This window comes from Mobula birostris, chromosome 1 (assembly GCF_030028105.1).
Source record: "Mobula birostris isolate sMobBir1 chromosome 1, sMobBir1.hap1, whole genome shotgun sequence".
Classification (NCBI taxonomy): domain Eukaryota; kingdom Metazoa; phylum Chordata; class Chondrichthyes; order Myliobatiformes; family Myliobatidae; genus Mobula; species Mobula birostris.
Window position 1 is genome coordinate 131,029,539 of NC_092370.1, and position 23,215 is coordinate 131,052,753.

The following is a 23,215-nucleotide window of genomic DNA, read 5'->3' on the forward strand; positions in this document are numbered from 1 at the left end:
GAGGCTCCCCGCTCCACCATTCTAACCAATTTTTACAGGAGCTCTATTGAGTATCCTGACTTGCTGCATCACTGGTACTGGAATTGAAAAGCATCAAATCACAACACCCTACAAAAGATTGTGAGGACTGCTGAGGGGGATTAACGGAGTCCCTGTTCCACTCATCTAAGATACTTATCAGGAGTGCTGCATATGCATTGCAAATGATCTATCTCATCTGCCCAACAGTCTCTTTGACCCCCTACCATCTGACAGGAGGTACCATAGCATTAGGACAAGCACTGTTAGAATGCAAAACAGCTCCTTCCCCTCGGCCGAGAGACAACTGAACTCCCTGCCACCACCCAGGTCTCACCACGAATGAAGTGCCAGTAGCGTTATACCTCTTTACACGTGATGCAAATGTACTTTATTATTTGTGGTAATGTTATTTTATGTGTTGTGTGTGAGTTATACATACTGTGTTGTGCACCTTGGTTTGGAAGAACGTTGTTTTGCTTGGCAGTATCCATGTATGGTGCCCATAAAGCATATTCAACCCCCTTGGAAGTTTTCTTGTTTTATTGTTTTACGATATTGAATCACAGTGGATTTAATTCAGCTTTTTTTTGACACTGATCAACAAACTAGACTCTTCCATGTAAAAGTGAAAAGAAATCTCTAAAAATTGGTCTAAATTTATTACAATTATTAAACACAAAATAATTGACTGCATAATAACTCACCCCCTTCAAGTCAGTATTTAGTAGATGCACCTTTGGCAGCCATTACAGCCTTGAGTCTGTGTGGATAGGTCTCCATCAGCTTTGCACATCAGGACACTGAAATCTTTCCCCATTCCCTCTTAACAAGACTGTTCAAACTGTGAGATTACATGGGGATCATGAGTGAACAGCCCTTTTCAAGTCCAGCCGCAAATTCTCAATCAAATTGAGGTCTGGACTCTGACTTGGCCACTCCAGGACATTAACTGTTGTTGTTTTTATGCCATTCCTGTGCAGCTTTGGCTTTATGCTTGGGGTCATTGTCTTGCTGGAAAACAAATCTTCTCCCAAGTCACAGTTCTCTTGCAGACTGTATCAGGTCTCTTTCCAGGATTTACCTGTATTTTGCTGCATTCGGTTTACCGTCTACCTTCACAAGCCTTCCAGGGCCTACTGCAGTGAAGCATCCTCACAGCATGATGCGGCCACCACCGTGCCTCACGGTAGGGATGGCGTGTTTCAATGATTTGTGGTGTTACACCAAGCATAGGGTTTAGTCAGATGGCTGAAAAGCTCACCTTTGGTCTCATCAGACGATGAAACCTTCTTTCAGTTGACATCAGAGTTTCCCCACATGCCTTTTGCGAACTCTAGCCAAGATTTCATGTGAGTTTTTGTCAAAAGTGTCTTTCTCTTTGCCATGCTCCCATAAAGCTGTGACTGCTGTAGCAGCTGGATAACAGTTGTCTGCACAGTTTCTCCCATCTCAAGTTTCTACAGAGCTTGTAACTCCTCCAGAGTTGATACAGGTCTCTTAGTGGCCTCCCTTGCCAATTCCCTTCTTGCATGGTCACTCAGTTTTTGAGGACGGCCTGCTCTAGGCCGATTCAGCTGTGCCATATTCTTTCCATTTCTTGATGATTGACTTAACTGCACTCCAAGGGATATTCAGTGACTTGGACTTGTTCTTGTATCTATCTCCTGACTTGTGCTTTTCAATAACCTTTCTGCAGAGTTGCTTGGAGTATTCTTTTATCTTCTTGGTGTAGTTTTTGCCAGGATACTGTCTCACCAGCAGTTGGACCTTCTTCTTCTTCTTTTTTGTTTTATGGAGGTTGGCAACCAGTTTTCAGTGCATTACCGCCACCTGCTAGACTTCTTGTGTTCCAACCAAATACGTCCTGGAGTTCTCTACTTTAGACAATCTAGTTCAGCCCGCAGTTCTCTATTAGCATCACTCTGTAGTTGCAATTCCTCGTGAATGCTTAATGCGCTCATTAGATAATGCTGCAAACTGCTATTCTTCCCTGATTTTGTCACGTTTTCATGTAGTTACATTACCTCAATTACATTGATTTCATCTACATCACTTGTAAGACTAAAATCGTCTTGTTAAAGAATAGTAATTATTGCATGTTATACTTTTAAAATTGCTGTTTTTCCAAGTCTATCTGCTTTTTCAGGTTTTCCTTTTCTTGGATCGTAGACTGCAGTTGTTTACTGAGGCCTTGGAGTTCTCCTTCATTTGCTTCCATGCTTTCATTTTATAATCTGAATGTAGATAATTCACTTTGCAACAAATTCCTTTTCCTTTTGTAATAATTTCCTCCATTTTCCAATCTCATTCCAACTCACAGTTGTTCTTGTCAGGTACTTCTATTTGTTGTTGGAGTTCTGCACATTTACCCTGGGCTTCAACCATAAAATCTGAGGATTTTCCTTAAGTTCTGAAACATTTCTTAAATTCTTGATCATTTGTGATAAATATACTGCCATTAAGATTCCATCTCCCCTCCCTGTGAATTGTTGGATCCTCCATTCAGCGTTTCTTTGACTTCTTCCCACCTAATCCCTTTAATACCAAGATACTTTTCTGAAGACTTGACTATAATTTTAATTTACTCAGCTCTTTTGCTTGTTTGCGCTGAACAATTAATTGCATCCACCATAAAAAGCATGAAATCCTTTCTACTCATTAATAGTGTATCCTTATTTTTCATATTACAGCCCTCACAATTCACCAGTTTATTATTCCCTTTATTTGTTTGCTTGACAGCCTTTTTTCATCAAATTCTTTCACTGCCTCTGCATAACTGATTCCTTGAGTTACTTTTACATATTGTATCTCAGCCGCTTTCTTGCTATAAATGCACCCTCGATAAGCTGCGCTGTGTTCCTCGCCACAATTGCAGCATTTCAGCCTAGCTCCTGCTTCACGTTTCCCATATTCGTGTTCTCCAGCGCATCTCCTACATCTTTGTTTCCCTCTGCAGACCGCCGCAATATGCCCGAATTTCTGACATTTATAGCATCTTAAAGGTGGTGGTATACATATTCTAACTGCAAAACACATATACTGTAAGTAAACGTTAGTCGGCAATCTCTCTTCATCAAAGTTAATCATTATCGATAAACTGTCACACTTTTTCCCGTTTCTTGTAACTTTCAAACATTTGGCCTCAATAATTTTTGCTCCTTTTATGTTCTGTTTAATCTCATCCATAGTAACTTTTGTTGGTATCCCCGAAATAACTCCTCTAGTCCACTTTCTATTGTTGGGTATTGAGCATTGTACTTCTTTGCCATCTATTTTACTTAATCTTATCACTTTACCTTGCTGAGCACTGTCCCGACAAATCACTAATAGCGATCCATTTCGTAAAATCTTTGCTCTTTTAATCTCGCCTACAATTTTGTTGAGCATCTTCGTCAAATGAATTGGGTTCCAATCACCAAAAGATGCCCCGACTTCACTTAGTTTTATAATTGCTTTAATCTCATCTTCTTTCCATTGTTTTGCTGTCCTGTTTTGATCATCCGCTGACTCCTCAGACTCTGATATCCCGTACCCCTGCTTTCTTTTCTTCCTCTTTCCATTCCATTCCTCTTTCCCACCAACCTCCATCTCTAGATCACTTCCACTCTCACCAAAAACTTCCTTCAACAGCTTGGCACTTTCCTTGACGTTCTCTCTCTCTGCCATTTTCCAGTCAGCCATCTCGACCCACTGCTTCCAACACACACTCAATCTCCTCTCCGCAAAACTCCCACAGCCCCACTCATCAGCAGTTGGACCTTCCAGATACAGGTGTATTTTTTACCACAAACAATTGAAACACCTTGACTGCACACAGGTGATCTCTATTTAACTAATTATGTGACTTCTAAAACCAATTGGCTGCACCAGCGATGATTTGGTGTGTCATATTAAAGGAGGTGAATACTTGTGCAATCAATTATTTTGTGTTTTATGTTTGTGGTTAGTTTAGATCACCTTGTAGAGATCTGTTTTCACTTCGTATGAAAGAGTCTTTTTCTGTTGATCCGCGTCAAAAAAGCCAAACTAAATCCACTGTGATTCAATGTTGTAAAACAATAAAACATGGGATGAATGCTTTTTATAGGCAAGCTAATTACAATAAGCTTAACGTGAACTTGAACTCGATAGCATGCCCGCTATGCTTAGCAGAACAACACAGAACACGACAAAAGACAACATCCCAAACAACAAAACAACAGCAAAGCAAGCCCCTTTCCTCCCTCCCACCCACCCATACACACATGGACAGCCCTGCAACCCTGGGCCTCTAGTCTCCAGTCTCCAGCTTTTGGCCATCAAGCATTGAATTCTGGACTTCCAATCAACTTTTGGGCTTTGACCTTCACTGTTGTCTCCCCTGCCCCGCCCCCCACCGGACCAGCCGATGCTGGGGCGCTGAACTCCAGGACCACTGACTCACCAGCCCTCACATCTTCTGCTCACATGGACATCCGATGGAGGTATCGAACATGGACATGCAGCTTTCAAATATAAACAGCAAGTGCTGAAAATACCAAGCAGGTCAGGCTATTCCTATGGAGAAAGCAGAATTAACATTCATGTTCATTACTCTTCATCGGAATTCATACGCTCAAAAGACATTGACCTGAAATGTTAACTCACCTTCTTTTCCCACAGATGCTGGTTAAGCATCACAATTTTAATTTCAGATATATAGCATCTTGAATTAATTTTTAAAATTACTGTTAAATTCACAATTGAGTGTGAAAACCGTATAAGTCTGCTGTAGAAACTGACAGAAATGTGCTTAGCAGTTAGCACAACGCTTTATAGCACCAGCAATCACTGACCTCAGTTGAATTCTGCCACTGTCTGTCAGAGGTTTGTACATTCTCCCCGTGACCACGTGGGTTTCCTCCAGGTGCTTCCGTTTTCTCCCATATTCCAAAGACTTCCAAGTTAGGATTAGGAAATTGTGGTGGTTCTATGTTGGTGCCAGTAGCATAGCAACACTTGCAGGCTGCCCCAGCACAGTCCTCGCTGATTTAATTTGATTCAAACGGTGCATTTCATTGTATGTTTCAATGCACATGTGACAAATAAAGCTAATCTTACTTTAATATTTAAGTGGGATTGCACTGAAAAATAAAAGAGAAAATGGGTTTACATACAGAGGCATTTGAGTAAAACATTCAGCAAAGCATTTAGTAAGGAAAGTATCTAGCTCTTATACCTGTGGCCAAAGTTAATTTTCCTCCCATCATGAATACAGAAGAAGGGAAGTGAGGTAAATACTTCATTGGACCAGACAGCACTGGATGTATCAAATGTGGTATAGAGCTTCTGAATCACATTGTGGAATTCTAGCTGGATATTGGGGATACGAGACTTTGAAACCTTGCTGATATTCATTGGGGCTAATGTTAGAATTTTATATGGAGAGTGAATTGTGATTGGTTCATTGATACCGTGGAGGTTAGTACTTGAATTGTAAATGAGAAATTTGGAGGATCATCTTTCATGGCATGTGGTGATTGGATTAAGAAATGCTCTTCGAGTCATGAAATTATAGAGCTTGGAATGAAGCCTTTTGGCCTTACATGCTGCCTTTCTAAGCTAGTCATTTTCTTCCTGTGAAGCAAGGGCAAAAGCCACTTACTTAACTCTTTCAAAGAGCTGGCATAGACACACTGGACTGAATATCCTCCTACTGCACTGTCCGATGACTACTCCAAGTGAAGTTCAAGTTTATTGTCATTTCAACCTTATACATGTATACCGTCAAACAAAGCAACTTTCCTCCAGACCAAGGTGCACAACATAGTACACATTCCTCACACACAACATATAAAGTAATATGAACACAAATAAATTAACAAATACTAGGGTGCGTTTATGAATACTCTTCTCTCTGTTGCCATCAGGTAGAAGGGACAAGTGCCTCATACCTCGCACCACCAGGCTCAAGAGCAGTTACTACCCCTCAACCATCAGGCTCTTGAATAGAAGGGGATAACTACACTCACTTGCTCATCATTGAAATGTTCCCACAACCAATGATCTCACTTTAAGGACTCTTTATCTCATGTTCTTATTATTTTTTGCACAGTTTGTTATCTTCTGCACTCTGGCTGATCTTTCATTGATCCTGTATTGGTTTGTTGAGTATGTCCACAGGAAAATGAATCCCAGGGTTGTACATGGTGACACATATGTACTTTGATAATAAAATTTACTTTGAACTTGGACACAAGTCAAAAAGTAAACAATAAAATGCTACTAGTGCTTTGTACATGATGAGACCTGGGTGGTGGCAGGGAGTTCAGATATCTCACGGCCGAGGGGAAGAAGCTGTTTCCCATTCTAACGGTCCTTGTCCTAATGCTACAGTACCTCCTGCCTGATGGTAGAGGGCAAAGAGATAGTTGGATGGATGGAAGGGATTATTGACAATGCGAAGGGCCCTGTGTATGGTCATGCACTTTGGTAGAAGGAATAAAGTCATAGACTATTTTCTAAATGGGGAGAGAAAGTGGAAATTAGAGGTGCAAAGGGACTTGGGAGTCCTAATGTAAGATTCCCTTGTAGGGTGAGTTGGTAGTAAAGAAGGCAAATGCAATACTAGCATTCATTTCAAGAGGACTAGAATACAAAAGCAGGGCTGTAATGCTGCAGTGTTAGTCAGATTACATTTGGAAGGTTGTGAACTGTTTTGGGCCCCATATCTGAGGAAGGATGAGCTGGTGATGGAGACAGTCCAGAGGAGACTTAAAGAATTGATCCTGAGGTGGAAAGGGTTAATATATGAGGAATATTTGATGGTTCTCACTAAGTTTGAGGGAAAAATCTCATTGTAACTTATTGAATATTGAAAGGCCTAGAATAAGTGGACGTGGAGAGGATGTTTCCAGGAGTGGGAGAGTCCAGGGCCAGAGGGCACAGCATCAGAAGGATGTCCCTTCAGAACAGAGATGAGGAAAAATTTCTTCAGCCAGAGGGTGGTGAATCTATGGAATCTATTGCCACAGACAGCTGTGGAGGCCAAGTTATTGGGTATATTTAAAGCAAAGGTTGATAGGTTCTTGATTTGTAACGGCGTTAAAGTTTATAGGGAAAAGGCAGGAGAATGGGGTTGATAGGGAATAATAATTCCACCATGACCAGATGGGCCGAATGGCCTAATTCTGATCCTGTCTTATGCGCTAAAAACAGTGTACATAGTGTTTAGAAAAATGCATCTAATCATTTTTAAGATTGTGTTGTAACTACATACCCTGAAGTTTTATTTTTGGTATCTAAACTCTAGATACAAATGGAAGATGTGGTAGAGGACCAGATGTTAATCAAAAGTAAGAAGAAGCGGGAACTAATGAAGGTGAGCTCTTGTACCTGAAATGCAGTATGTGGCACATCGTGTGAGTCATCATTATATCTGTATCTTCAAAGTGTGATCTTTGGAAATGGAGAGAATTGGAGATATGGAAAGAAATCATTGAGATGAATAGAATAACACACAAAATGCTGGAGGAACTCTGCAGGTCAGACAGCAAATAATGGAGAGGAATAAACAGACAATGCTTGGGGCTGAGATGGTCTCAACAATCACTGAGTGCTTATTTCTCTCCATTTTGAGTGTGTTGCTTCTGGAATTCCAGCATCTGCAGAATCTCTTGCGTTTATGAGAGGAATAGAGCTTTTTTTGCAAAATGATCTAACTTTTTTTTCATGAATAACTATTGACACTAGAAATACTTTTTGAGAGCCAGTTGACATAATTGTGAACAAATTTGGGCACTTTATCTAAGAAAAAATGTGCTGGCATTGGACAGGGTCTAGAGAAGGTCTGCAAGAATGATTCGGGGAATGAAAGAGTTAATGTTTGAGGAGCGTTTGATGGCTCTGCGTCTGTACTAACTGGAATTTAGAAGAATGGGGGGCGGGTATCTCATTGAAACCTATAGAATGTCATAAGGGCCTAGATAGTGTGGATGAGGAGAGTATGTTTCCTATATTAGGAGGGGGTGTGTCCAGGACCAGAGGGCACACCTCAGAATACAAGCACGTCCCTTTAGAACAGAGATAAGAAGGGATTTCTTTAGCAAGAAAGAGGTGAAGCTGTGAAAGCCAAGTTATTGGGTATATTTAAAGTGGAGGTTGATTGGTTCTTGATTAGTCAGGGTGTCAAAGGTTACAGGGTGAAGGCAGGAGAATGGAGTTGTGAAGGCTAATAATGGCAGATCAGACTTGGTGGGGTGAATGGCCTAATTCTGCTCCTATGTCCTATAAACAACAATGACCACTTGTTTCCCACAGCGCATGACCAACAGATGGACCATCTCATCGAAAGAAATCATTGCATTCCGTAAAGCATTGTTAAACCCAGTGACGGCTCTACAATTTCAGAAGTTCGTGTCAACAAAAGGAGAGCTGATGGAGAATAACATGGTGTTTTGGCTTGAGGTTCAAAAGTACAAGGTAAATTAAACAGAAGATCATGAAGTCAGATTAAAATGGTTAAGTAAGAATAACTGCTTTCAAATGAGTCAGATATTGAATCACAGTGAGAACATTGTTACTTAACTTATTTGAGATGTGGTGTTATGACTGTGATCTAAATCACCAGAGAGACAATGAAGCTGGTGATGGAAGTTTTTTATTCATCACGACAAGCTGCCGTTTTCCTGGAGACCTGTTAGTTGAGTCTTGCAAACTCAAACTACATCACATATTTATACCTTTAAGATCAAAGGTAACAACAGGTGATTCAGTACATTTTCAATCGTTACAATGACATCGTTTACTTCCATATTATTGCGTTGACAATCTTTCTTTCAATTACATATCTACAATGGAAGATACCTCCGAATGTTCAAACACCTTTGCAGGGATAAAGTAATTCAGACAGATGGTCTAAAAGCTTCTGGGGACAGAGATCCCAGACACCCAAAATTAATGTCAGGTCTGACCAAGTACACAACTATCCCAACTATTGATTAATATATATGACCATGTGATGTGCCAAGTGACAATATTAATCTTGACTGCCAACTTCCTTAACTTTGTCACAATGGTGAAAAATAATTCAGGCCATGACGCCTGATTTGGTGCAGAACAATTAACATAACCCCATTGATTTACCTTTGGATGATGGATAAGAGAATGTCTCATGGTCACTTCACTTTGCAAACTATATCTCTTGAGCAGCCAGCATCCCGATTTGGGCCAGCAGCCTGTGCTTTGTAGACAGTACTGTTTGCAAAGATGCTCTTGAAACTTCAAACTGATGATTGTTTACAATTTACATTGAGATTGGTTCTTGCTTGATTTATGTTCAAGTTCATTGGCATTCACCTGTACACAGGTGTACCACCAAACAGAGCAACGTTCCCCTGGACCAAGGTGCACAATACAGTACATATAACTCATACACATAACAGGTAAAATAATATTACCACTAATAAATTAACAAATAATAAAGTGCATTTATGAATCAAGTAAAAAAGTAAACTGCATAATGCTACTGGCACCATGCATGATGAGATCTGGGTGGCGACAGGGAGTTCAGTAGTCTTACAGCCCTGGGGTGGAAGCTGTTTCCCATCCTATTAGTTGTTGTCTTAATACTATGGTCTCTCTTGTCTAATGGTAGAGGGTCAAAGGGATTTTTGGACGGATGGTAGGAATCATTGACAAGGCTAAGGGCCCTGTGTATGTAGCATTCCTGATAAATACCTTCGATGGGTAGACGAGTGACCCCGATGATTATTTCAGCAGTTCTCACTATCATTTGTAGGGATGTCCGGTCAGGTGACTTGTAAGCCCACACCAGATGGTGATGCAGCTGATCAGGACACGCTCGATGGTGCTCCTGTAAAAATTGGAAGGGGTGGAGGGAAGAGCCTCATTCACCTCATTCTCCTCAGGAGGTGGAGATGCTGCTGTGCTTTCTTGACTAAAGAGCAGGTGTTGAGGGACTAGATGAGATCGTCCATTATGATCACGCCTAGAAACTTGATGCTCCCAACTCTCTCCATGGAGGATCTGTGTACGTGCAGTGAGGAGTGGTCAGCCTACATCTTCCTAAAGTCCACAGTCATCTCTTTGGTCTTGTCCACGTGGAGACTCAAGTTGTAGTGCCTGCACCATTCTACCAGCTGCTCTGCCTCATCTGTACGCCATCTCATCGTCGCTGTCGTATCATCAGTGAACTTGATGATTGGGTTTGAACTGGATCCAGCAGTGCAGTCATGCATCAGCAGTGGGCTGAGCGTGCAGCCCTACAGAGAGACAGTGCTCAGCATGATATAGCTAGAGATGTTTCTGCCAACGCAGAGTGACTGTGGTCTTTCTGTCAAGGAATCCAGGATTCAGTTACAGAGAGAAGTGTTGAGACCTAAATAGGACAGTTTATCCACCAGTTTCTGCAGGATGATCGTATTAAATGCTGAACTGAAGTCAATAATCTGCATCCTGGCATATGAGGCACCATTTTCCAGGTGGGACAGGATGGAGTGAAGTGCAGAGGCTAGGGCATCATCAATGGACCGATTTGAGTGACAAGCAAACAGGAAAGAGTCCAATCTAGCAGGAAGATGGGATTTAATGTGATCCATAACCAGCCACTCAAAGCACTTCATTACTGTTGAGTCAGTGCCACTGGACGGTAGTCACTGAGGCATGTTACTGGTGCCCCCGAGATGACGGTAGCCACTTTCAAGCCTGAGGGGTCAGTAGACTGTTCCAGAGAGATGTTGAAGTTGTCTGTTAGAACCTCTGTTAACTGGGCTCAATCCCTCAGCTCCTGACCAGGTATGTTATCAGGCCCCACAGCTGTACATAGGTTGACCATGGCTAGGGTCTTCCTGATGTCAGCTGTGGCCAGACAGACTGCCTGCTCTTCGGGGGGAAAGGGGGGGCCTTCCTCGCCAGCACAGCATTCAGTGCATCAAACTGAGCATAAAGCACATTTAGCCTTTCAGGAAGAAAAGTGATGCTGTCGTTGACACGCAGGATGGACTTGTAGTCTGTTATGGTCTGAATCCCCTGCCATATGTGCCTCATGTGTCTGGTGTCACAGAAACAGCTATATATTTTCTGTGAATGACCCTATTTTGCCTTCCTGCTCATGCAGGAAAGCACTGCCCTTGACCCAAGGGCTGTCTTGTCCTCTGAGCTGAAGGCAGCATCCCGTTCTCTCAACCGTGGCCGGACCTCTGCTGTCAGCCATGGCTTCTGATTTGCCCTCACATAGATGTGATGCTGAACCGGAACTTGTTCTCCACCTTCCCTTTCCTCAGCACCATCGATCTTGATTTGGCGGGTTTGAAATGCATCCGGGCCCACTCCACCAGCTTTTCGAGCCCTTGCAGAATCCTCTGGCAGCCTGGGACTGATTCTGTGGTGACTGTGAGGTCATCCATGAATGCCCTGATTAGTGGTTGCCGTTGAGCGGAATTCATTCTGGGGCCTCTCCACTCCGGTTCAGCAGGCTTAGTGAGCATGTTCATGGCTAGAGAGAATGGTCAGCAACTGTCAGCAGGCTGGATGGAGAGCGAGGTGTCTCCCAGTGGAGGTTGGTTGTAGGGGATTCGTAGCCTGTTCTTTAGCTAGAGCCTTCAGTATTTTGGGCATCAAGGGAGAGAGGAAGAGGAGAGCCATCCGCAGTACCACCGATGCGGCAGAGAGGGCCTCAAGATGGCTGTGGCTCAAAAGAGGGGAGCCATGGAGTCATAAGTAGCTAGCCATCTGGACACAAGCTGGGGTCTGATCAGCCCCAGCTGGGTCACCTGGAGGAGATTGTATGATGTTGAAAGACCCGAAACACCCGATGATTCCAGGAACATCACTGAAGATGTGTCCAGAAGCATCGATAGATGTATGTACACAGCTGCTTCATAATGGTGATGTCGTCAATGAATATATCTGTTATATTCTCATCATTCCATAAGTCTGGAATAATCCCTAACATTGGGAATTCATCCTTAGTGCCCATCCATGGGTTTTCCTTGAGAAGGTATTGCTGAGTTATCCTGTTGAGTTTCTGCAACACACGTGCTAACGATAGTCCTACATCTAGGTTGAAGGTTTTAGTATTTAGACCAACAACAAAAAAAAGGACAAGTGACACCATTGGGGACATTTTCAAAAAGCGATGCCTCAATAAGGTACCTTCCACCATTAAGAATCCCCATACCCAGAACACGCCCTCTTCTCTTTACCGCCATCAGGGAGGGGTTACAGGAGCCTGAAGACAAGCACTCAATATTTTAGAAACTGCTTCTGCCCCTCCGCCATCAGATTTCTGAATGGACAATAAACCCATGAACATTACCTCACCAAATATCTCTGATGGGCGGAAGAGAAGACCACGAACATACACTAGTGGCCACTTTATTAGGCACAGGAGGTAAACTATAATTTATGTATTGCACTGTAGTGCTGTCACAAAACAACAAATTTACAACATGTCCATAATAATAAACCTGATTCTGAGGTAAATGCTTGGACTCTTGTTCCAAAGGTCAATGTCTGGCACCTCAGATGTGTGTAGACTTCTGCTTCTTAATCAGAATAAAGAGAACTCAAACCTTTTCTCTGCTTATTTTCTCAGGACCTGTGTCATTCTCATGCTAGTGAGGAAATGATTCAGAATAAGATCTCTGTCATCATTAATTGCTTCATCAACTCCAGCATTCCACCAGCTGTGCAGATTGACATTCCACTAGAGTACGCACAGAAGATTATCAGCCAGAGGCATGAACAGGGTCCATACATCTTCAGAGAAGCACAGGTATGTAAGGTGAGGGAGGCCAGTGCGTTTTGTGTGCATTATCAATAGTTTCCTTGGGACAAGGTGATGGGAAAGCTGGACAATTATTAAACTGCATGATTTTTGATCAATCTCAACTACCAATCGCTAATGCAGTAATGCACTACATTTTTTGTGTGGGAGGTCAAATTTATAATCCAAGACAGCTTATATTATCTTGAGGTTCACTTTCTTGCAGCCATTTACAGGAAATATAAAAAATACAATAGCATGTATAACTTTTCAAAAATTTCACTTAATTTTTAAAATTTCCTGTATATGCCTACAAGGAAATGAATTCAGGGTGGTAGATGGTGACATATATGCACTTTCATAATAAATTTACTTTGACTTTGACTCCATGAGATTCTTAGGGATAAAATGTTTTGTTTCAGCACCTAAGTAACTAGGTACGAATAGAAAAATAGAAAATACTGGGAAAGCTCAGCAGGTCGGGCAGCATCTGTGGAAGGGGAAACATTCAATATCTTGTTTCTGCGACCCTCCATCAGAACCAAGGAAGAGAGGGTGTAGGTTAATTTAGCTTGCCAGACAGATCCCGTCACCTTACCAATAACAAATTGTCATACGTACCAAGAATTTTAATGTGTTGGTTAGCGTGATGGTGATTCATCCTGTCTCAAACATTCCCTTTTGTTCTGCATATCCCTCTCCTACTGAAAACTAACTCACTTTGATGGACACTTGTGGGGTGGTTCCCTGAGCAGTCTGTCCATACCATTTGGCAGAATGCCTCGTCACCAGGCACCAAGACCTTGCTTGGCTGGCAGAATCAGAATCAGGTTTATTATCACCGGCATGTGTTGTGAAATTTGTTAACTTAGTGACAGGCAGTGAGACAGGCCCTCCCACTAGGTTACTTCCTGCCTCCATCATTCCCATCGTGCGCTGCTCCTGGGAGGATGAGAATTTAGCTCACCTCTTTGAGGACTGTAGGTTTGCAAAGAGGACATGGAAAAGGATGAAAGGGCCTGGGTCACGTTTCATCCCGAGCAGCTGCATGACAGAGGACTCTCCGATCTACGGGCTGTTCCCAGGGACACACAGAAAAGTGAAAGACACCTTCAGGCCTGCCGGCGCATCGAGATGTCCGTGGAGGAGTGCTGCTAACTGGCACATTCCAGGCTGCAGGAGTACGTGCTGAGGGACTCACTGAAGTTCAGTGGGGAAGGACCACATTATAGGGTTCTTCCGCTACTGGACATGGAGGGGCCAGGTTGGGTGAGGAAGCCCCTCAGTTACTGTAGTAGTATACCACCCCCATTCACCCACATGAATGACAACAGTCCTATCCATTTTAACAAATGTAATAGAACACAACATAACACATTGTCTATGAACGCAAGAATGAAAAGTATTGTATGGTCTATTCCTATAAGTAATGAATAAAGTTTTAAAAAGCCTAACTTGCTTTCTCACCTCTAGCAAAGCTCAGACTGAAAATGTTGACTGTTTCCTCTCTGATGCTGCCTGACCAGCTGAGTTTTCCAGCACTTTCGGTTTTTATTTCAGCTTCCCAGCATCTGCAGTTTCTTTGATTTTCATTTTATTGATCAGCAGATACAGAAGACTGCAACATGTTTAAATACACATCTCACAATCTCACTGCTCCACTCCCTGATTCAGATTCAGATTGATTTATCACAGGTACATGGAAACATAGAGTGAAATGTGTCATTTGTGTGAACAACCAACACAATCTGAGGATGTGCTGGGGGCAGCCCACAAGTCGCGCCAACAAAGCATGTCCACAATGTTCGACAGAACATATAAAGCAACGTAACAACAACAGCAGCAAAACAATCTCCATAAGGCGCTGGTGAGACCTCACTTGGAGTACTGTGGGCAGTTTTGGTCTCCTTATTTAAGAAAGGATGTGCGGACGTTGGAGAGGGTACAGAGAAGATTCACTAGAATGATTCCGGGAATGAGAGGATTAACATATGAGGAACGTTTGTCCGCCTTTGGACTGTATTCCTTGGAGTTTAGAAGAATGAGGGGGGACCTCATAGACACATTTCAAATGTTGAAAGGCATGGACAGAGTGGATGTGGTAAAGTTATTTCCCATGATGAGGGAGTCTAGTACGAGAGGGCATGACTTAAGGATTGAGGGCGCCCATTCAGAACAGAAATGCGAAGAAATTTTTTTTAGTCAGAGGGTGGTGAACCTATGGAATTTGTTGCCACGGGCAGCAGTGGAGGCCAAGTCGTTGGGTGTATTAAAGGCAGAGATTGATAGGTATATGAGTAGCCAGGGCATCAAAGGTTATGGTGAGAAGGCGTGGGAGTGGGACTAAATGGGAGAATGGATCAGCTCATGATAAAATGGCGGAGCAGACTTGATGGGCCGAATGGCCGACTTCTGCTCCTTTGTCTTATGGTCTTATGGTCTTATTCCTCCCTCCCAATGTACGTACACAGTCTCTAATCTCAGGGTAGGCCGCCTTCGGCCTCCAGTCCCCAGCAGACTCATGATTCATGGACACTGGGCCTTCAGCTTCCCCAGCGGACTTGCAGAGATTCACAGACTCATGGTTCTGGCCTTGGGCCTCAAATTCTAGGTTTCTAATTGACCTTTGGGTTTCAATCTTCCATATTGACTCAGGACTTTCAGACTTTAGATGTATTTTAGATGTACTGTTTTTTTCTCTGACATTCTGTTCACTGGAAAGTTTCACTGGTTTCAAGGGGTTCAATTGATAATATAGTATTTTAAAGTGTGTATTTAAATCATTTGTCTGGGAACATGGAGAGCACAAAGCTAATGAAGTTTTATTCCATAGATGGCGGTTTTTAATGTTCTATTCCAACTGTGGCCAGCGTTCTCTGAGTTCAGAAAGAGACTTGATCTCGATGCCATCCTGCCTGTTATGGAGCAAAAAGAAATGAGTGAACAGGATAAACAGAAAGGACTCCCAATGGACGAGAGCTCAGCTGAGAAGATGGAGGTAATTTTAAGTACAGAAAGTGGGTTCAGTCTGGGTCTGATGCCAAGATCTTTAGTCTCAGAGCTGACTCTAAACTCTGCTGTCACATCTGAGTAGTGACAGGGCAGGAGGTGGGCAGCCAACCCACACCCAGAGCATTCAAAGTTTATTTAATAAGCCAATTCGAACACTTTTTCCTGATGAAACAGAATTCCTATTTTGCTCCAATAAATACCAACAAGCTTATTGAATTGTTATGAAGATTAGATAGTTGTCTCTGAGGTCCTGGTCAACACCACCCCTCAAAGTATTAAAAACAAATGTCTTTGTCAAATGTTGCTGTGCACAAGCTATCATATTTCCTAATATACAAACGAACTAGGCTCCTCTTGTCCCAAGTAACAAAATCACAACAAATGCACTATATGAATACAAGGCTTACTTATTTCAAGAAGAAAATAAGTTTATGCAGTATCATTATAATCAAATAGCACTAAGGGTCATACACAAAATTCTGGTGGAACGTAGCAGGTCAGGCAGCATCTATAGGACGAGGTACAGTCAACGTTTCGAGTCGAGACCCTTTAGGTGTTCTATTTCACCCTAGCCACCAGGTTTCCTGAGTCTCGTGGAACCTAGCATCTAAAGGAAGGTGAGGGATACTGAATGGAAGAGTTATGCCCTCTTCCAGCACTTTGGGTCAAGAAAAGCTGTAATGTTTCCTCCCAAACCACCAAATCCTCAACCATCAAGCTCTGGAACCAAAGGGGATAACTTCACCCAACTTCACTTGCCCCATTATTGAAATGTTCCCTCAACCAATGGACTCACTTTCAAGGACTATTCGTCTCATGTTCTTGATATTTATTGCTTATTTATTTATTATTATTATTTCTTCTTTTGTATTTGCACAGTTTGTTGTCTTCCGCACACTGAATGCCCTAGTTGGGCAGTCTTTCATTGATTCTGTTATGGTTATCATTCTATAGATTTATGGAATATGCCCACAAGAAAAAGAATCTCAGTGTTGTATATGGTGACATATATGTACTTTGATAATAAAATTACTTTGAACTTTGAACATTGAAGTTCCTTCACTGCCCATCATTGGACTGCTTCCTCTCCTACCCCATTCCCTCAATCCAAAATTTCCAATGCAGAATAGACTCTCTAGGATCTAAACTCAATTCCTAGTCCTGGGGTCGGGAAACAGATAATCCCCTGGGATACCACCACCTGTTGCCACTATGGAGACCAGGAGTTCCTGGGGTCCACGAACTATATTTCTCACAGCACAAGTCCACAATCTCCAAAATTTGTGAAGGTTGCTTCCTCACCTCCCAACAAAGTAAGGATTGATGATCTCAGCATGTCTAAGAAACTGAACAACTTAACAGACCCTACTCTCCACACTCTTGCTACCCCAGCTACAGCCACCTTGTAACATAGTGGAATCATTTTCCAGGACAAAGCTGACAATTAGAACATACCCTCATTCTAACCCTTCCTTCCTACGTAACGCTTCAGCTTTGTATCATCCATATGGCTATCTAAGTGTTTCTTAAATGTCCCTAATGTATCTGCCTTTTCCACCACACCCAGCATGTACTGAGCACTCTCCATGTAAAAAACTTACCTCTGAAATCCTCCATACTTTCCTTTAATTACTTTAAAATTATGCCCCCTCATGTTAACCATTTCTCCCCAAGAAAAAAGTCTCTGGCTGGCTACTTCATCTATCATTTTGTATAGTACTGAATAAAAGTCTTAGGCACATATATATAGCTAGGGTGCCTAAGACTTTTGCACACAGTAATATAGTAATTTTATGCATTACACTGTACTGCTGCTGCTACAAAATAGCAAATTTCATGGCATATGTGAGTGAAGATAAACCTGATTCTGATATGGGTCTCTGTTGTGGACCGAGAGTGGAAGGGGGCACGGAGAGGCGAATCATGGCAGAGGGGAGGGAGCGGGAAGCACCAGAGAGACTTTCTGCAATGATCTATAAACCAGTTGTTTGGAACCAAATGACCTTGTCTGATGTCTCAGGGCTGGGCGTGTCTGCACCAGCACCACCCACTGGCCCCTGGCACTCCTCTGCCAACTGTCCCATGCTCTTCCCACAGTGCTCCAATTTCATCATTCCCAACGTCCATTGCTCCCACCAGATTTACAAACTCACCCTCCGCTTCACGTTGACAATTACAGTACTGTGCAAAAGTCTTAGGCACCCTAGCCACAGTATGTACCTAAGAATTTGTAGAGTACAGTGTATCTCTATCAGGTCACCATTCATCCTCCTTCACTCCAAAGGGAAAAGTTCTAGCCGGCTCAACCTATCGTGTTGTTATTTCTCACTGGTTTCTGTAAAAATTGCCTCGTTGGTGATGACACTGGTATTTCATTTTGCAGTCCGGTCGGGACGTGAGCAGTGCGGACATTGGTCATCCACGTCACTTGGGGATCAGCAGCCGGTCCAGTGGAAGCCAGCACTCGGTAAAAGCTAGAAGTGGAAAATTTAAAAGGGACCACAGGATCATAAAGTCCGAGAGTGAAATAGAAAGTCAACAGGTCAGACATCTTTGTACAGAGCAACAGAATTAACATGCTTACTGGGAAGTGGGAATAGGGCATCATTTGTGGGAAATCCCAGTTATGTAATGGCATCGTTATAAGATTTCAGATGGATTTCAGATTTGCACTCAGTGGCCACTTTATCAAGTTCATCTGTACATCTGCACATTAATGCAAATATCTAATTAGCCAATCGTGTGGCAGCAATTCAATGCATAAAAGCATGCAGACATGGTCAAGGGGTTCAGTTGTTGTTCTGACTAAACCTCAGAATGGGGAAGAAATGTGACCTAAGTGACTTTGACTGTGGAAAGATTTTTGGTACCAGTCGGGGTGGTTTGAGTATCTCAGAAACTGCTGATCCTGTGGTTTTCATGAACACCAGTCTCTGGAGCTTACAGAGGACAGTGCGAAAAACAAAAAACATCCAGTGAGCAGCATTTCTATGAGCAAAAACACCTTGCTAATGAGAAAGGTCAGTGGAGAATGGCCAGACTGGTTAAGGCTGACAGGAAGGACATGGTGCCCAGACATCCTCAGTGATGTCACATACCTAGACTTCAGAGCTCGGGTTATATAATAATATAATTTCATTGGCTTGATACTTACCAAGTGATGGAAAGCTTCAGCAAGCAATCAGAATACATGGGCAATGCGTGGAGGGAGGAGATGGGTTTGGATGAATTGAGAGGCTGCTGATTGCAACAGGACGAAGAGGGAGGGAGGGAAGCTCTTCTGTTCGATTCAGACCACAAGAGATCCTGCAAGAGAGCCCGGTCTAGAACTTGGAGTTTGCTGCTACAGGTGCACCATGGACTCATGTGGAAGGGTCCCAGCAATCTTTCCACTGTGGGTCTGCCTCTACAACATTCAGCCACGTCTGCAGTTGAGGTTTTTCACTCTACCAAGAAGGAAATTGCTGCGCCAGGGACAGGAGCTGCATCAGTGGCCCCTAGCCTGAGAGGGGCTTGGTTTTTGAGGGTGTTGACAGGTTGCTGGTGGGCAGGGGTAAAAGGAGATTAGTGTCTTCTCTGGAAGTCTCAGGAGATCATAAGTTCAGAAAATAAGAGTAATATGGCCTCAGGAGGGATGGCTGGGTCAAGGGTCTTGGAAGTAAGGATAGAAGCTAAGTATCTGATCATAAGACATAAGAGCAGAATTAGCCATTCAGTCATGGCTAATTTATTTTCCCTCTCAGTCCCATTCTCCAGCCATCTTTACTAATCAAGAACCTATCAACCCCTGCTTTAAATATATCCAATGACTTGACCTCCACAGCCGGCTGTGACAATAAATTGCATAGATTTACCACCCTCTGGCTGAAGAAATTCCTCCTCATGTCTGTTTTAAATGGACATCCCTCTATTCTGAGCCTGTGCCCTCTGGTCTGAGACTTCCCCCACTGTAGGAAACATGCTCTGCACATTCACTGTATCTAGGCCTTTCAATATGCAATAGGTTTCAACGAGATCCTCTCTCATTCCACGATAGGCACTATCAAACCTCACTGACTATCATTACTTTTGGGATAACCATACCTGGATAGTGCAGTCTGATATAGAAACTGCATCAGGCACACGTGTGATGACTTGAACTTCAATGTTAAACAAAACAACCTGGAAATGGTTGTAATTGCATCTCACTTTGTCTAAGGTTTAGTTTTGAACAAAGAGCATTGAAATAATCAGCACCATAAATTCTTACTTCCAGCCTCCTAATCTCCCAGAGAAGGCTGCTTTCAGTTCAGTTACCTAAACCTGGGGAATGCTGGCCAGCAATCTTTACATCTGCCTACCTCTTGGCCCACTCTGAGAGTCTGATTTACTCATGTTATTGACTTGTTCCGCCTGTCCAAGATGTCTTAGCGTGGACCATCATGATAATGGCAGGAGGTGCATAAATGGAGGGATAGAAACAGTCTATCCCTGCTTAAGGGTTCTTCAGACCCCACTATAACCCCCTCCAGCTCCCCAGCCTGACAAGAGTTAATACTGCTACGAGTGTGTCAGTTTGAGGACATTTCATCCGAGGTTAGAGATCTAAGAGATTTTTTTAAAATAAGGAAACAGTAGATTGAGGATGAGGTTGGTGACAAGATGGATGACGAGAATCAGAATCTCAAAGTGTAAGGGTCATAGAATACTACAACACACAAAAATTAGGCACCCTAATCTGCCTGGTCCCTTTGACCTGCACCTGGACCATAGCCCACCATACCCTCCCATCCATATATATATATATCCAAATTTCTCTTAACTATTTAATTCGAACCCAGATCCACCACTTCCGCTGGCCACTTGATCCACACTCTCACCACCCCCTGAGGGAAGTAGTTCCCCCTCATGTTCCCCTTTCACCCTTAACCCATGACCTCTATTTCTAGTTTCACTCAACCTAATGTAAGTGGAAAAAGCCTGTTTACCTTTAACCTATCTACACTCCTCATAATTTTGTATACCTCTATCAAATCTCCTCTCATTCTCCTGCACTCCAGGGAATAAAGTCCAAACCTGATTGACTTTCCCCATAACTCAGGTCCTCAAGTCCTGGCAACATCCTTGTAAAATTTCTCTGCACTCTTTCAATCTTATTGACATCTCTCCTGTACGTAGGTGACCAATTAGGCCCGCAATACTACAAACAATACTCCAACTTGGGCCTCACCAATGTCTTATACAACTTCAACATAACATCCCATCTCCTGTATTCAGTACTTTTATTTATGAAGGCCAATGTGCCAAAACGTTTCTTTACGGTGCTACCTAGCTGTGATGCCACTTTCATGGAATTATGCATCTGTATTCCCAGATCCCTCTGTTCTACCACACTGTTCAGTGTCCTACTGCTGACCCTTTTAAGTCCTACCCTGGTTTGTCCTCCCAAAGTGCAACACCTCACACTTGTCTTCACTAATTCAATCTGCCATTTTTCAGCCCATATTTTCAGCTGGTTCAGATCCCACTGCAAGCCATGATTGTCTTCCTGGCTGTTCACTACACCCTCAATCTTGGTGTCAGCTGCAGAGTTGCTGATCCAGTTTACTACAATATCATTTCGATCATCGATATAGATGACAGCCAACAACAGACCCAGCACCAGCCCTGATCCCTGCGGCACACCACTAGTCACAGGCCTCCAGTCAGAGAGGCAACCACTCTTTGACTTATCCCACGAAGCCAATGTCTAATCCAATTTGCTACCACATCCTGAATGCCAAGTGACTGAACTTTCTTGACCAACCCTCCCTGTGGGACCTTATCAAAGATCTTGCTGAAGTGCCTGCAAACAACACCATTAGCTAGCCTTCAACTTCCCTGGTAATTTCCCCTAAAAGCTTCATAAGATTGGTTAGCCACGACCTAACAAACGCAAAACCACGCTGACTATCCTTAGTCAGTCCAGGTCTATCCAAATACTCATATATTTGTTCCCCTAGAATACCTTCCAGTTACTTACAGCAAGCTCTCCAGCCTGTAATTTCCCAGCCTATTCTTAGAGCCTTTCTTATACAATGGAACAACATTAGCTATCCTCCAGTCCTCTGGCACCTGACCCATGACTAAGAACATTTTAAGTATTTCTGCTAGGCCCCTACAATTTCAGTACTAGGTTCCCACAGTGTCCGAGGAAACACCTTGTCAGGCTCCGGGGAATCTGCACCCTAATTTGCCTCAAGACTGCAAATACCTCCTCCTCTGTAATTTGTATATGGTCTATGACCTCACTGCAGTTTTGCCTCATTTCTATAGACATTTCCTGAGTAGATACAGATGCAAAAAATCCATTTAAGATCGCCTCCATCTCTTTGACTCCATGCACAGAGTACCACTCTGATCTTCCAGAGGACCAATTTTGTCCCTTGCTATCCTTTTGCTTTTAATATCTGTGGTGGCGCTTGGGATTCTCCCTCACCCTATCTGCTAAAGCAACCTCATGTCTTCTTTTCGTTCTCTCTATTTCCTTCTTAAGTGTTCTCTTGTATTTCTTATACTCATCAAGTACCTCATTTGCTCCTTCTGAGATATGCACCTATGCAGATGAAGTGCTTAACCAGGGCCTCAATATCTCTCGAAAGCCAAGGTTCCATATTCTTCCCTTTTATTCTGACCGGCACATACAAGCTTGGTATTTTCAACATTTCATTTCTGAAGAAGGCCTCCCACTTACCAGCACACCTTTGACAGAAAGCAGCCTGTCCCAATCCACACTTGTCAGATCCTTTCTGAGACCATCAAAATTGGCCTTTCTCAAATTTATAACCTCAACCTGACAACCATATCTATCCTTCTCCATAATTATCTTGAAACTAATGCAATTATGTTGCAAAGTTTTCCCCTTACACAAAGTTCTATCATCTGCCTTGTCTCATTGCCTAATAGGAGAACTAGTGTCGCTCTCTCTCGAGTTGGAATCTCTATACATTGATGACGGAAACTTTCCTGGACACATTTGATGAATTCAACCCCCTTCAGCCCTGTTACAATATGGGAATCCCAGTTAATATGTGGAAAGTTAAAATCACCTGCTATCACAACCTTATGTCTCTTGCAACAGGCTGTGACCTCTCTATAAATTTGCTCCTCTAAATCCCACTGACTGTTGGGTGGTCTAGAATATAATCATATTAATGTGGTCATCCCTTTCTTCTTCCTCAGTTCCACCCATATAGCCTCAGTAAACGAGCTCTCCAGCCTGTCTTGTCTGAGCATTGCTGTGTCATTTTCCAGGACTAATAATGCCACCCCTCCCCTATAATCACTATCACTCTAAAACAACAGAACCCTGGAACATTGAGCTGCCAGTCCTGCCCCTCCTGTAACTAAATCTCACTCATGGCTACAATGTCATAACTCCACGTGCTGATCCATGCCCTAAACTCAACCACCTTTCTT

The 23,215-nt window shown here is 42.9% G+C and overlaps 1 protein-coding gene across 1 annotated transcript in view; it reads left to right on the forward strand.

The window, feature by feature from the left end:
* Window positions 1-23,215, forward strand: part of LOC140191644 (regulator of G-protein signaling 22-like) — a 151,057-nt gene that overhangs the window by 113,805 nt on the left and 14,037 nt on the right. Inside the window, exons 20-24 of the mRNA XM_072249277.1 lie at window positions 7,292-7,360; window positions 8,299-8,460; window positions 12,596-12,775; window positions 15,600-15,764; window positions 18,162-18,320. Of these exons, the coding sequence (XP_072105378.1) occupies window positions 7,292-7,360; window positions 8,299-8,460; window positions 12,596-12,775; window positions 15,600-15,764; window positions 18,162-18,320 (735 nt within the window). The remainder of the gene's footprint in view (window positions 1-7,291; window positions 7,361-8,298; window positions 8,461-12,595; window positions 12,776-15,599; window positions 15,765-18,161; window positions 18,321-23,215) is intronic.